Raw genomic sequence first — 15,000 nt, forward strand, 5'->3', positions numbered from 1 at the left:
ATGGACCGAGCTGGGTGGGTTGTGTGTGTGTGTGTGTCCCCCTGATGGACCGAGCTGGGTGGTTTGTGTTGTGGCCCAGTGTGTGTGACGGGGGACCGCCTGACCGCTGCTCCACGGCAGAACAGGGGATATCCCCCGTCACCAGATCCTCTTTCATACAATGGCGGACCATTCAGCGAGCTGCTGGGAGCGGCGGCTGCAGCAACACCCCGTACTACTGCAGCACCCCCCCGTACTACTGCAGCACCCCCCCGTACTACTGCAGCACCCCCCCGTACTACTGCAGCCGGCCGGGACCGGTGGCAGGCCCTCCTCGGTCACCATGGCGATAAACCGAGCCGAGCAGCAGCTAAACAGAAGTAATGTTTGGTTCCCAAACACTTCATGGTGGCGCCTCGATGTTGTCCAGTCATGTCTTCCATTAGTGCCGTCAGTCGACCGCGCTGCTGCTCTGAAACCCCTGAGGGAGAGTCAGCCACCTCATGACGGCCGTGGCCGATTACTGCCAGAGGGCAACAGACAATTATGGTCATTTAGAGCAGGAGAACAGCTGTTGGCCAGGCAGGCCTGCCCCCTGATTTCAGAGGAGCTTTGGTCGCACTCTGCGTTTAGGCTTGAGAGGGGGACTCAGGCGATCATTAATACACTTCAAGTGAGGGCAGCTAGTCTGGCTCTGACTCGGCTATTAAGAAGAATGATTCACTTGCCAAAGACTATCTGTCTGCGTGTTAATGGCTGTGGGTTTTGTGTAATAACTGTTTATTTAGCGCTGGCCTATGGCCTGTATGAGGGCCTGTCGCTGTCCACGCGACTCTGTTCCTCTGCAGTACGGCCCAGCGCGTTGGCTCGTCTGTTGTTGTGCTGCTCAGACCTCTGATGATGTCATCACTTCTACGGGCTCCTCATCACCAACATGCAGCAGGACGCTCTGAAAGGCCTCCTCTCTGCTAATGTGATTAACTTGTTAACAAGTTAATAACATTAGTTGATAACAAATGTTGTTAACTCTTGTGGCTGTTGAAACATACAGAGTCATGCGTTCCCAGCCTTGAGTCCTTTGACACTTTAGTTTATTAGTAAGATGTTTGAGAATCCTTCTGAGAAATGGGTGCATGATCACACACACACACACACACACACACACACACACACACACACACACACACACACACACACACACACACACACACACACACACACACACACACACACACACACACACACCTCCCATCGTGCCTCATATTGTCATGGTAATGCCTTCTGCAGAGCGAGATCTGAATGGTCTTGTTAATTGTTGAAAAGGCAGAATGGGAGAGTGAATGGGATGGAGGCGGCGGCGGGGGGGGGGGGGGGTGGGGGGGGTGTGTATCAGACATCGAGGATCCAAGGCCCGTTGATCCAATGTTGGCAGCCCTCTGAGAAGGAGGCCGGTGCTGAGTTGGCGGTTCACAATGCGGTTCGGTTGGATTTGGCTCCGTGGACCTGCTGGCACTAAGACTCGTGTGGTTTCCTTTTGGTCTTTTTGTGTTCCCATGGAGGCTGGTCACAGTTCTAGCAAGAGGCTTCTACGCTTGGTCGACAGACGATTGTACAAAGTTAATTCCTGAATGGTTTTGTTTTCTTGTCATTTTCTGAACCAGAAACGACGAATTGCCGTATTAAAGTCTGCCCATGCTGTGATCTCTTTTCATTGCATAATTTTCACAATGTATGTTCAGCAGCTATCACACATTCTAATACAGGGGGACGTTTAGTGGCAGTCGTGGCGTATTTCTCTGATTCACATACTGAGAAATTAAACAGGGGAGACTCAAAGAACCAATGACATGTCTCATAGAAGTCAGCTGACCTCCCTATGACTGACCGCACTCTGCCGTCAGACGCAGCTCACGGCTGGAAGAGGAGGGCTCTAAGAATACTTTTGGTAATGAAAGTATAGATTATTATTTGAAGTCGACCTGAATGGAGCGGTCCAACCCTTGGCATTGTGGGTCAACCCTCCCATGTAAGGAGAGCATTCTTCACTAAATGGTGACCTAGTTTAAAGCGGACCAATATCACATGGTATCTCCTAATCACATCTTGGAGATTATTTGTGGGTGATATGAAGACTCCACTCACACTATTTGGTTCTGAGCCCCTAAGGGGACATGAGAACACAAGCTACTCTTTGTGGAATATCGCCAGCGGTTTGAGCATGAATGAATGATGCTGTGGAGATGCATTACAGAACCACTTCCGGGTCATTGTCTACTGGTTCCTACTCTGACCCCCCGTGTGGTTAGTATTTAAAGTTCTATCTCTAGCTGTTTATAGCCACTGTGAATATCACTGTTCTCAAACAGAGATCCACCCCTTCATTAACTCCTCCCTCTATCCCTCACATCTCCATCTTATGCTCAGGTCTGTGCTCTGTCATTTTGCTATGATCATGCATACTTCTTTGTCATATGACAAAGACGTATGAATACTTCTTTGTCCCTTAGGGCTTTGTAATGTGTCGGTATTCACAATCAGCTCTTTATGAATCGTGTTGCTGAGTGAGATGTACGAGAATGAGCTGTGAGAATGGCACCAGGAGCCGCTGGAGGATCTGAGAGTTGTGCAATACTTCTGCTCTTTATTATAAATTACAACATTTTAATAATTTCTAATTCAAATTCAGCTCTAGTAGTAGTGATGTTCTCATTTGAGGGCCCTTGTGCTCCTGGGGCTGAAGCTAATGGCGCGTTTCCACTGCAGGGTGCGGTACGGTTCGGTTCGCAAAGGTGCGGTACGGATTGCGTTTCCACCGCCAAAAGTGGGCGTGACCCGGACTGAGCCGTACTCGTTTTGCCCTCGTCTTCAGTACTCCTCCGTTGAGGTACTGAGACGCCTGAAAGGGTGCCGGAAAATTCAAGCTACACACCCCCTCCGTTGATTGGTCGACAGAATCGTCACTTCCGGGCGACGTGGGGATAAAAACAAACAAACATTAGCCTCGAGGTACTATTCTTTACAAAGAACATGTCTCGTAAAACGCTCGCCTCGCTTGGGCGAACAAGGAGGTGGAGACGTTCCTCTGCATTATTGGGTAGGAAGACGTGCAGAGGGAGCTTGATGGAGCAGTGAGGAACGAGAAGGTCTTCCAGCTGGTTTCTGGTCGAATGGCTACACTGTGTCGCGCTGCTATGATATCACGATGTTTACGTAGCTGCCGCGGCGATCGACATCCGGCCTACTATAAAGGGTACTGTCGGCGGTGGAAACGCGACCTCGGAACTGAGCTGGGCTATACCGCCCCCTCCCTAAAGGACTGAGGCGAACCGTACCGCACCCTGCAGTCGAAACGCGGAATAAGAGGTACAGGTGTAGTTGATCTGTCAAGTCGGTATTAAATGGTGACTTTCAGCTGGGTCACACATGACTGAGGCCCGAGGCAGCAGCCTGTCCGGGCCACCAAGAATATCTGCCCCGCACTTTGCAATGCAAAGTGTGTGTGTGTGTGTGTGTGTGTGTGTGTGTGTGTGTGTGTGTGTGTGTGTGTGTGTGTGGTGTGTGTGTGTGTGTGTGTGTGTGTGTGTGTGTGTGTGGTTGTGTGTGTGTGTGTGTGTGTGTGTGTGTGTGTGTGCGCGTGCGCGTGTGTATTTGCCTGTCCTTAATTGCTTTTATTGAGTTATGTGCCAGTGTGTGTGCAGCGAGGCATGCGGTAGTTTGGTCTGACTCGGTGAATCTCCGTGTTCCCAGACTCTTGCGGGGCCGTCGACTGCTCCCCTGCTACCTGCCTGTCGGCTCTCTGCCAGCAGAGTGTTTATAGCTCCCCCTGAGCAGCTGTCCGTCTCCCTGGACACACGGGGGCCCTCTGTGGGCTGGGGGCGCTCTGGAGGTCTGAGGCTGGGGGGGCCGGGCCTGGAGGTGTGAGTGGACGGGGTGTGGCAGTCTGAGAGAGGCTGAGGAGGCCGGGCCTGGAGGTCTGAGAGAGGCTGAGGAGGCCGGGCCTGGAGGTGTGAGGGGACGGGGTGTGGAGGTGTGAGAGAGGCTGAGTCTTCAGTGTGACACCAGCGTCAGACATCGTCAGAACAGAAGGACGGCGCTGTCAGAATGATCCAATCACCCCAATGATGGATCTGATACGAAGTCGAAGCAGAAGGTTCCCCATTGGTTCAGCTTGTTTAAGTTCCCCCCCACTGCCTCGCATAGACTTTGTGTTTAGTTATATATCATAAACCTTACCTTGGGAAAACTCGGCTACATAAATCCTGAGATGTCTCGTGGATTGATTCTCTTTCAGCCTCTAAATGTCATGACGGCTGATGTTTCTGTGAGCTAAATCATTAAGCGTTGAAGACAAAGGTCATGCTGACTTGTTGTGTGACTTGAGGAATCTATAAGACAGTTTTGTATTTCTTGTGTCACTGTATCTCCACCCTGGGAAGGTAAATAAATATAACATATTGTTAAACTACAAATATTAGTAAAGGTCCATTTGTGTCTCATGCGTCCGGTGTTTTGTCTTCTTTCTACAGGGAGAGAAGAACACTGGATTTGATGTTCTTTACCACAACATGAAGCATGGCCAGCTGGCTACCAAGGAGCTGGCTGAGTTTGTTCGCGAGAGGTAAAGTTTGATTCTGTGTGATTTGCAGCAATTATAATGACAATATAGAACGTGCATATGAATGGCAGGCCAGTAGGTGGGGATGATGTGCACATTCATATGTCTTCAACCACAGAAGTACATCAAGAGATTATTCGGCATGAATAGCAAGAACTATGCGCAAGACACGAGGATTAATCTAATATTCAGGATTCCTAAAGTTTAACTTGAGAACTGTAAACCAAAATTCTGTAAATAAACGTTCACTATCTGCTGATGCCTCCTGTTCCTGTCACCTATGTGCTGAATTCACATCGGCCCTCTAGTGCACACACACAAACGCACACGCACACACTACTCCTCCGGCCTCAGTGTGTGGCGGCCTCACCTGGGTCTCTGCTTGGCCCGCTGCCACTGTCCCCAGCTCAGAGCTCACTACACATCAGCTTGTGGCTGATTGTGTCCTTGCTTCCCACTTGGAAGCAAGGACACAGTAACCGGCTCCAATCTACGGGCTACAGGAAAGTGCTGTGGTAATGTCCCCGTACAGCTGGTGCTTGGATTGATTTAACGTCTGCCAAACGCTTACCTAGCGCCCGGTAGCCGCCCCAGAAGAGGGACCACTCCTATCAGACGCTCTAAGGTCTGCAGCGGGTATTCCTGCAGCATTCCTCACGTCCATTTAAGACCACGGGTTAGTCATGGACAGAGAAAGGGCCGTCAATAAATTGAGTTGAATGGGTCTCTGGAGCGTACACGCACACGCGCACACACACGCGCACACAATTCAAACACTCTGCAAAGTTTGTTATGAATAGCTGAATGCACGCAATACTTTTGATTGTACAGAACTTGATATAAGCTCTGTTATTTAAGATGGAAAGTCTCTCTAACTCGCTGCAACACACATATGAGCACAATCCCAGTCATCACCGGTTGTGCTCATATGTGAACATCCTGGTCCACCTGGAGGGTAAGGAGGAAGGCCGTTGTCCCCAGGGGGGGCGTGGCTGTTCACCTTGGGGGTGTCGCATATCGCTCCACACTTTTCCAGTCAGGAGAGGGGTCGAGCCATGGGGTCAGAAGCCTGCCGTGCTGATGGATCTCCTACACAGCTGCTACCACGCTCTCATTTCTGCACTTGTTCCCCGTCTGGCGATCTATTGCTCTCACTCAGACCAGATCTCCGGATCTCGTTGTGGTTCCTTCCCTCCCTGTCCTTCTCTCAGACAGCGGTGGGAGACGCACAGTGAGATGTAGTGACTCTGAGACCCTACAGTGAGATGTAGTGACTCTGAGACGCACAGTGAGATGTAGTGACTCTGAGACCCTGCAGTGAGATGTAGTGACTCTGTGGCTGCAGCATCAGAGTCTGAGTCCACGCGCGTCGGCCTTCATGTCCATTTGGCGTGCCGCCACATTTCGCACGGTTGTTTGCTAAATTGTTCCTCCATTGCTGTCGCTGTCTAAAAATGTCAGATCAACATCATGACCTCCCCCATGAAGCCCATCAACTTGAGACCCAGACTGCAGCCCTTTAGTGTGGGCTCATACTGGTGAGAGTGGGTTTGGCCCAGAACACTTCCCCCCCCCCCCCCCCCAGGCCCTACAGATGGCCACTCTAAGTTTAATGCACGGCCTCGTGGAATGGGGCCGTTTGTATGAATCATTGAATTGTTGACCCAATGCGGGACAGAAATCGATCCTTGTTTTGTCTGGCGCCGCCGTCTGAGGCCCCGGTGCTGCAGGGTACTGGGGGGCTACGGGGAGCAGCCCCCCAGGGCGGACTGGGCTGTGGGGTCCAGGGTTACTGGGGGAGAGCATTTAAGTCGATAGTCTGTTTAGGAGAACTCCCATTCGAAAGAAGGCCCAAAACATTACTGTGTGTGTGTGTGTGTGTGTGTGTGTGTGTGTGTGTGTGTGTGTGTGTGTGTGTGTGTGTGTGTGTGTGTGTGTGTGTGTGTGTGTGTGTGTGTGTGTTCAGGGCTGCTGTCGAGGAGACCTACTCCAAATCCATGTGCAAGCTGTCGAAGATGGCCAGCAGCGGGAGTCCTCAGGGGTGAGCAGAACCGAGTGCCTCACTTAATGTACGCAGAAAGAGAGCACAAAGTTCTCTGCAATAAACTGCAATTCAGCCTGTGTTGGTCTTCAAATCAGGGCCAGGGAAGCCTTCATTCATGCTGATGGGTTGTTATTTATTGAATATTCATGCATCTCTGATATTGCAGCCTCTAGATTCCAACTCCAAATATGTTATGTTCCACCATCGACAATTTAGTCCTTTTCTCTGAGGCAAAGGCTTCCTAGTTCTGAAACGCTTGGGTTTACCAAGTAGACGACAATTGTTTGTTAGTTGGCAAGTTTGTTAGTTAGTTTGTTGTATCCTCTCTTCTGTAAATGTACACGACCATGACCATGAAATGCCCCCTGGCCTGATTCAGTCCGTCTGATGAGGCTGGCTGTAGCGCGGTGTGTGTGGGGGTGTGTGTGGGGGTGTGTGTGTGGGGGTGTGTGTGGGGGGGTGTGTGTGGGGGTCTGTGTGGGGGTGGGGGACTGCACTCGCGCTGATCATGGCTGTTTCAGCCCGTCAGCGCAGCTCGGTCATTCTTAGGCCACATTAAACTGCCCAGGGATCAAACCATGAGCCCGTACTTTGGGGGGGGGTTCACAGGGGTCAAACCATGAGGCCGTTGCGCGGGGGGGTTCACAGACTGTCTCTCCCAGGACCTTCGCCCCGCTGTGGGACGTGTTCCGGGTGTCGTCGGACAAGCTGGCGCTCTGCCACCTGGAGCTCATGAGGAAGATGAACGACCTGATCCGGGACGTCAACAAGTACGGCGAGGAGCAGGGCAAGACCCACCGCAAGGTACTGCTCTAGACTCCTCCCCCTCCTATAGGTACAGGTGCTCTAGGCTCCTCCCCCTCCTATAGGTACAGGTGCTCTAGGCTCCTCCCCCTCCTATAGGTACAGGAGGAGCAGCTGGCCTCAGTTAAACATGCGTTCATGTCTAACAGAGGCCAGCTACGGTAGAATGAGCCATTTCAGGAGAATATCCCCCCCCCCCCCCCCCCCCCCCCCCCCCCCCCCCCAGCGGGCTGGTCAACAGCCTCGCTCCCCAAGAGGTTATATGAAGGTTTTATGAATTAGTCTCAATACTAAACTAGATTTAAGCGGACAAAGCAAACTCACTGGAAATGTCCCCGCAATCAGGGCAGAAAAGCAAACAAAAAGTAGATTTTCCTTTTGCAAATCCATTTTCAATTGTATTTGTTTTCATCTTTATCTTGTGCCACCAGTAGATGGTGGTGTCTCTGCAGTTGGATTGTTTCATATGTTGACTCTTTTAAGCAGTGGTCCCAACCTATTTTGTCAGAAGGACCTGTGGGCAGTTTCAATGCATCATTTTAAGATGTATAATTTTTAAACAAAGGATGCTATTTTTCAAGATGGTTTATGGGTCATATTCACAACAATTATATCAAGGCCCACTTCCCCCGGCGCCTCGGACCGGGTCCTCGGTCCGGCTCCGGTCCGACTCCGGTCCGGCTCCGGTCCGGCTCCGGTCCTGCTCCGGTCCGGCTCCGGTCCGGCTCCGGTCCGGCTCCGGTCCGGGTAGCGGGGGTTGGGAATTGCTGCTTTAAAGACTGTTTGTGTATAGATTTCTTAATGCATGTGAGGGGGCTTCACATCAAGGACCTGGTAACGGATCAGAGCGCGTCAGCAGAGGTTCCCCAGGCAGCTCCATACGGGGCTCTGGAGTACTCTGGTGTGTGCGCAGTTGTCTGAGCGTGTGTGTATCAACAGTTGGATATGGATGGATTAGTGCAGACCAAAGCATGTGACCGTGAACGACCCTGTGTGTTCCAGACGAAGGAGGAGGTGGTGGGCACCCTGGAGGCGGTGCAGGGGCTGCAGGGGCACAGCGCCCAGCTGCAGAAGGCCCGGGAGGCCTACCACTCCCGCTGCGGGGAGCTGGAGCGCCTCCGGAAGGAGTCGGCGCCGCAGAAGGAGGTGGAGAAGGTGAAGCCCGGCGCAGTCCTCCCTGTCACGGACGCTTCTGGTCCTTCCTCTCAGGCCCTGCGGGGGGCGCTGTTACACGACAATTAAACCCAGGAATCAGGGCAGCTCCATGGGGAGGTAAAACCAACAGAGCAAAGTGAAGATGTGGACCCCTGGAGGGGGCTCAGTTATTGTACCAGCAGCCGGCCGTCTAGAGGACCAGCATGGTATGGAATGGCTTCTTCATGAGAGGCACCACTGCGTTGGCCTGGTACTAGAATCCACCGCTCCCCGCTTCAACGATGACGGGGGTCAGCAGGAGTACTGGAGGGGCCCCCTGGGGTAGGGGGGGTCTGACGATAGAAGCCAGTACCTTTGGACTGGAAGAGTCATTCAGCTGAGTCATTCACTCACTCACTCTTCTGGGGTTCTGCTCTGGGGTTCTGCTCTGGGGTTCTGCTCTGGGGTTCTGCTCTGGGGTTCTGCTCTGGGGTTCTGCTCTGGGGTTCTGCTCTGGGGTTCTGCTCTGGGGTTCTGCTCTGGGGTTCTGCTCTGGGGTTCTCTGGGTGGTGGAACTGACTCTCTGCTCTGTGCTCGCTAGGCGGAGCTGAAGTCTAAGAAGGCGGCGGAGGCGCTGGCGGTCAGCATCGAGAAGTACAACCGCGTGGGCGCAGAGTTCCAGCAGAAGATGAGCGACTCTGCCCAGGTCAGTGTCTGGAACCAGATGCACCCGGTCTGCCCAGGTCAGTGTCTGGAACCAGATGCACCCGGTCTGCCCAGGTCAGTGTCTGGAACCAGATGCACCCGGTCTGCCCAGGTCAGTGTCTGGAACCAGATGCACCCGGTCTGCCCAGGTCAGTGTCTGGAACCAGATGCACCCGGTCTGCCCAGGTCAGTGTCTGGAACCAGATGCACCCGGTCTGCCCAGGTCAGTGTCTGGAACCAGATGCACCCGGTCTGCCCAGGTCAGTGTCTGGAACCAGATGCAGCCGGTCTGCCCAGGTCAGTGTCTGGAACCAGATGCAGCCGGTCTGCCCAGGTCAGTGTCTGGAACCAGATGCACCCGGTCTGCCCAGGTCAGTGTCTGGAACCAGATGCACCCGGTCTGCCCAGGTCAGTGTCTGGAACCAGATGCAGCCGGTTGACTCAGTATCGTTCTCCCCTCCTTCGATCTCTCCTCTATGATAATAACATGGTCCTCTCTGCTGCTCCATTTTCCTAAATTTCTCATCCATCTCTGAATCGGATTCTCTCGCTACCTTTATATTTCTTTATCCTTCTCTATGATCAGTCTCTTCAATCTTCTTATTTATCAGGTAACCCATCAACCCTGCGACACACGCACACACACACGCGCTAGAATAACACATGCCATTCACAACTGCACGACAGCACCCCGGCAACCCGCTCATTAACCTGATCACTGCCTAAAGAGCGCCATGGTTACCGTCCCCGTCTCCATGGAGATCCTGATGATTGCCCCCCTGCCCCCTCCCTAGATATGTTCATGCCAAAGGATGACAGGCGCCCTTGTGACCAATTATCTGTACCAATAGCACTGTGGGGTCCGGCCGCCCTCATTAGGCTGAGCCGCGGCCCAGATGGTGGCTTCAGCCGTTCACAGACGGACCGGCCGCGAGGTACAAGCTGTGCCCCCCGCTCCCTCCAGGCTCTCCCACAGACCCCTGAGCTCAGGCCGAGCGGAGGACGGCTCTGCTGGCGATCAGCCCCAGGCGTCCCCTTCCTTTACCTCCCTCCCTTTGCTTTCATCTGGAGAAAGGATTTCTTTGGGGGTTGTGAGTCTGGCAGCTCCCTCTCTCGCTCAGAGCTCAGAGAGAGAGAGAGAGAGGGCAGCAGGCTCATTACCAACAGCTTATTGTTCTGCCAGCCCAGTGCCCTGCTGGGTAGCCCTGAATCACCAGTACAATCACCTGTGGGCCAGTCGGTCTGGCTGCTGGTCTAAATCAGGGAATATTGTAAAATACATTTTAGAGAGGGACCAAACACAAACTGCGGCCTTTAAAACGGGAGATTTGTACTGGCACTCAGTGTCTGTCTGTCTGTGTGTCTGTGTCTGTCTGTCTGTCTGACTGTCTGTCTGTCTGTCTGACTGTCTGTCTGTCTGTTGTAGAAGTTCCAGGACATCGAGGAGGCCCACCTGCGACAGATGAAGCTGCTGATCAAGGGCTACTCTCACTCCATCGAGGACACCCACGTCCAGGTGGGCCAGGTACGTGGAAGGGGTCAGGGTTAGGGTTCATCACCCCCCGTGGGACCGACTTCCTATACCCTGAGCATTCGGGACCCAGTGATGTGTGTGTTGCTTACTTATCGACGTCAGCCGTTCCCACACTAAATGAAAGGCCTTTCTTCTGATTGTCTTCTCTTGAACTGCCTGTGATTTCCACAGGCTTTGGGATAGCTTTCGGACTCAGTGTCTCGGTTGGTTTCTCCACTAAATGTTCTGAACACACTGTGTTTGGGTTCCCCCAGGTCCATGAGGAGTTCAAGCAGAATGTGGAGAACATTGGAACGGACAATCTGCTCCAGAAGTTTGCAGAGCAGAAGGGGACGGGCAAGGAGAGACCAGGTAGAAGGGTTCTCCCATGATGCACTACACTGGTGTGTGTGTGTGTGTGTGTGTGTGTGTGTGTGTGTGTGTGTGTGTGTGTGTGTGTGTGTGTGTGTGTGTGTGTGTGTGTGTGTGTGTGTGTGTGTGTGTGTGTGTGTGTGTGTGTGTGTGTGTGTGTGTGTGTGTGTGTGTTAACCTGCTCTACACTGTAGTTGTGCCTATGGTCGCTCCGGGCTGATCTCTTTGTTTAACTCATGGACGGACCGCTGCCCTCCTCCCCCTGTGCCCCCCCCCCCCCCCCCCCCCCCCCCCCCCTCGTCCCTGTTGCCCGGTGCTCCCTGCCCCCCTCCAGCGGTGGTGAGCTTCGAGGAGTACATGCCCGCCCTGGTGGTCGAAGGAGGGAAGAAGAGCCGGGGGAAAGCGTTCCGGATCCCTGGCCTGGGCAGGCGGGACAAGGAGCCTGACTCCTCGTGAGTGATCTCTCAGACCCCCACTGGCCCCCACTGGCCCCCACTGGCCCCCACTGACCCCCACTGGCCCCCACTGGCCCCCACTGGCCCCCACTGGCCCCCACTGGCCCCCACTGGCCCCCACTGGCCCCCACTGGCCCTCACTGGCCCCCTCTGGCCCCCACTGGCCCCCACTGACCCCCACTGACCCCCACTGGCCCCCACTGACCCCCACTGGCCCCCACTGACCCCCACTGGCCCTCACTGGCCCCCACTGGCCCCCACTGACCCCCAATGGCCCCCACTGGCCCCCACTGACCCCCACTGGGACTCACTGGCCCCCACTGGCCCCCACTGGCCCCCACTGACCCCCACTGGCCCCCACTGGCCCCCACTGGCCCCCACTGGCCCCCAATGGCCCCCACTGACCCCCACTGGCCCCCACTGGCCCCCACTGGCCCTCACTGGCCCCCACTGGCCCCCACTGACCCCCACTGACCCCCACTGGCCCCCACTGGCCCCCACTGGGACTCACTGGCCCCCAATGACCCCCACTGACCCCCACTGACCCCCACTGGCCCCCACTGGCCCCCACTGGCCCTCACTGACCCCCACTGGCCCCCACTGACCCCCAATGGCCCCCACTGGCCCCCACTGGCCCCCACTGACCCCCACTGACCCCCACTGACCCTCACTGGGACTCGCCCGCTCAGACGCTCCCTTCACTCTGCTCTCACACACATACTCTTTTCTTTGGTTCACATTTGTTGCCAGTTTATTCCAACACACACACGCGCACACACAGGCACACACAGGCACACACACACACAGGCCCACACACACACAGGCACACACAGGCACACACAGGCACACACAGGCACACACAGGCACACACAGGCACACACAGGCACGCACACACAGGCACACACAGGCACACACAGGCACACACAGGCACACACAGGCACACACAGGCACACACAGGCACAGGCACACACACGCACACTCAGGCACACTCAGGCACACACAGGCACACACAGGCACACACAGGCACACACAGGCACTTATGCACAGAGAGAAGCAGACCCAGACGTCTCTACGCCCGAGTCGCTCTGTTGAATCGCGGTGCCCTGGTTCGGCTCTTCCACCGGTGAACCCCTACGTTCTCCCTGAGGACCAGTTGAACCGGATCCAAACGGTCCTTCTGTTTGTGTTTTCAGGGATTCGGCCGTAATGGAGGCACTGGTGAGTTCCAGAAAACATCAACAACCATGGAGCTAGTTACCAGCGGCAACAGCCAATAGCCAATCAGAGGCCTGGTCTGTTCTTGCATGTTTACGGATTGCTAGGTGTGAGTTAAAGGGAGGGCTGTCAGGGGGAGGGAGGCGGGGGGGGATCAGGTGTGATGGGGGGGGGGGGGGGGGGGGATCAGGTGTGATGGGGAGGGAGGGAGCGGGGGGTGGGGGGGGGGGATCAGGTGTGATGGGTGGGAGGGAGGCGGGGGGGGGGGGGATCAGGTGTGATGGGTGGGAGGGAGTGGGGGGGGGCGGGGGGATCAGGTGTGATGGTGACGTAGCAGAGGTGTCGGCTTTCCTTTTGCATTCGGGTTCTCCAGGTACGTGTTTGATGGGCTTGTGTTCGCTACCCGGACGTCTACGTAAACGCTTGAGTGACCTTATCTTAGTCCTTAAGTCACCTTGAAACACGTCGGAGTAACATGGGATCCTAATCCCAACGTAAGCGGTTGATGTACGAGTGGAAGGGTTTGACGGGGGTGCTATGAGCTCACTGTCCTCTAGGTGGTGTTGGTTCTGTCTGGGTCTCTGTCTCTCCGTCTCTGTGACGCCCCCTGCTCCTCTCTTCGCCCTAACAGAACTCCCCGCTGGATGTGGACGAGGAAGGCTTTGTGATCCGAGCTGACGACGACCAGAACGATATCCTTTATGAACTCACCTTTGGGCGTCGCAGTCCCAGCTCAGTGCCCTTAAAGCGTCCAGTGTGTGGCTGTGCCTCCTGTTAGACTATGACAACGAGTTGGTCTGCTGCTTCTTCTTTTCCCCATCAGCTGTACATTAATGGTTTCACCAAATGCGGTGTAATCAGGATGTGGGCGGTCATCTGACAGCCCCATCGTTCTACAAGGACGGCTGAGGTTGTACACACACGCATGCACAGTCTTATTTTTCTCTCTTCATGCGAATAAATCAGTGGATAAGCAAGATCCATACTTCTTGCCTGTTGGCGTACAATCCACCCTTGTCGAGTTTGAAATATTGTTAATGTTATTATTCCCCTGATATTTTCCACAAGGTCCACTGCCTGGACCAACCCATTAACCACCGTCCTCTGTCCCTGGGACGCTGAGCCCCAAGGGGCTCCATCGGGACCGGCCATCCCCATGTTTGAGTCCCAAACAGACTTGAGTCCAGTCCAGTCCCGCGCTGGGGGTTATGAACCAGCTTAGTGTTCTTAGAGTCCGGACTCCTTGTCTCAGCGCCTCCATCCAGACCGTTTCCTTAACCCTTGACCCTTGACCCTGTGCACGCTGCGCAGACAGCAAGGACAGACACTTCTACTCCAGCGACTCCGACTTCGACGACGAGGAGCCCAAGAAGTTCCACATCCAGATCCGCCCGGTGGCCAGCAGCCGCCACTGCACTGCCGCCGCCGAGAAGGAGCTGAAGGCCACCGTGGGGGCGCTGACCCTGCCCCCCAACCGGGCGGTGTGTGTGTGTGTGTGTGTGTGTGTGTGTGTGTGTGTGTGTGTGTGTGTGTGTGTGTGTGTGTGTGTGTGTGTGTGTGTGTGTGTGTGTGTGTGTGTGTGTGTGTGTGTGTGTGTGTGTGTGGGTTGACTTTAAGCTATTCCTTTGCCTTTTTGTCTTGGTTGAGTCTAGTTAAGTTAAGTAGACCTTTTGTTGCCGTTGGCTGAGGTTCTGGATGGTGACGTATGGTTTCTGTTTTGTCCTCCCCTCGTATTCTAGGTGCCAGTCAAACGCCAGCTCTCCAGTAAGTCCCACTTCATTCGCTTCATTCGCAATTTTATTTTTGGAAGCTTCCTTTAAAAAGATCTCCTCCTCCTCCTCCTCCCCTCTCTCCTCCTCCTCCTCTTCCTCAGGAGCCTCTAGCACCACAGGAGGTCACTCTGAAGGAGACGGGGAGGCTGCCGCTCACAGGGGTGGGTCTGTCTGTCTGTCTCTGTCCGTCTGTCTGTCTGTCAATCCGTCTGTCTGTCAATCCGTCTGTCTGTAGCTCTGTAGAGGGACACTCGTAGCCATCACTAGTCCTTGGAGACCGAGTTCTCTATGGATCAGGAGATGGTAGGACAGAGGAGGAGGTCTCTATGGATCAGGAGATGGTAGGACAGAGGAGGAGGTCTCTATGGATCAGGAGATGGTAGGACAGAGGA

At 54.4% G+C, this 15,000-nt stretch overlaps 1 protein-coding gene across 1 annotated transcript in view; it reads left to right on the forward strand.

The window, feature by feature from the left end:
• The window catches only part of fcho1 (FCH and mu domain containing endocytic adaptor 1), a 38,679-nt gene that overhangs the window by 11,604 nt on the left and 12,075 nt on the right, over positions 1–15,000 (forward strand). The window contains exons 3-15 of the mRNA XM_056604429.1: positions 4,506–4,597; positions 6,561–6,635; positions 7,301–7,442; positions 8,445–8,597; positions 9,178–9,282; positions 10,708–10,806; positions 11,070–11,166; positions 11,501–11,618; positions 12,815–12,839; positions 13,468–13,528; positions 14,139–14,317; positions 14,576–14,600; positions 14,710–14,769. Coding sequence (XP_056460404.1) covers positions 4,506–4,597; positions 6,561–6,635; positions 7,301–7,442; positions 8,445–8,597; positions 9,178–9,282; positions 10,708–10,806; positions 11,070–11,166; positions 11,501–11,618; positions 12,815–12,839; positions 13,468–13,528; positions 14,139–14,317; positions 14,576–14,600; positions 14,710–14,769 — 1,231 coding nt within the window. The remainder of the gene's footprint in view (positions 1–4,505; positions 4,598–6,560; positions 6,636–7,300; positions 7,443–8,444; positions 8,598–9,177; positions 9,283–10,707; positions 10,807–11,069; positions 11,167–11,500; positions 11,619–12,814; positions 12,840–13,467; positions 13,529–14,138; positions 14,318–14,575; positions 14,601–14,709; positions 14,770–15,000) is intronic.

This window comes from Gadus chalcogrammus, chromosome 12, assembly GCF_026213295.1.
Source record: "Gadus chalcogrammus isolate NIFS_2021 chromosome 12, NIFS_Gcha_1.0, whole genome shotgun sequence".
Classification (NCBI taxonomy): Eukaryota; Metazoa; Chordata; class Actinopteri; order Gadiformes; family Gadidae; genus Gadus; species Gadus chalcogrammus.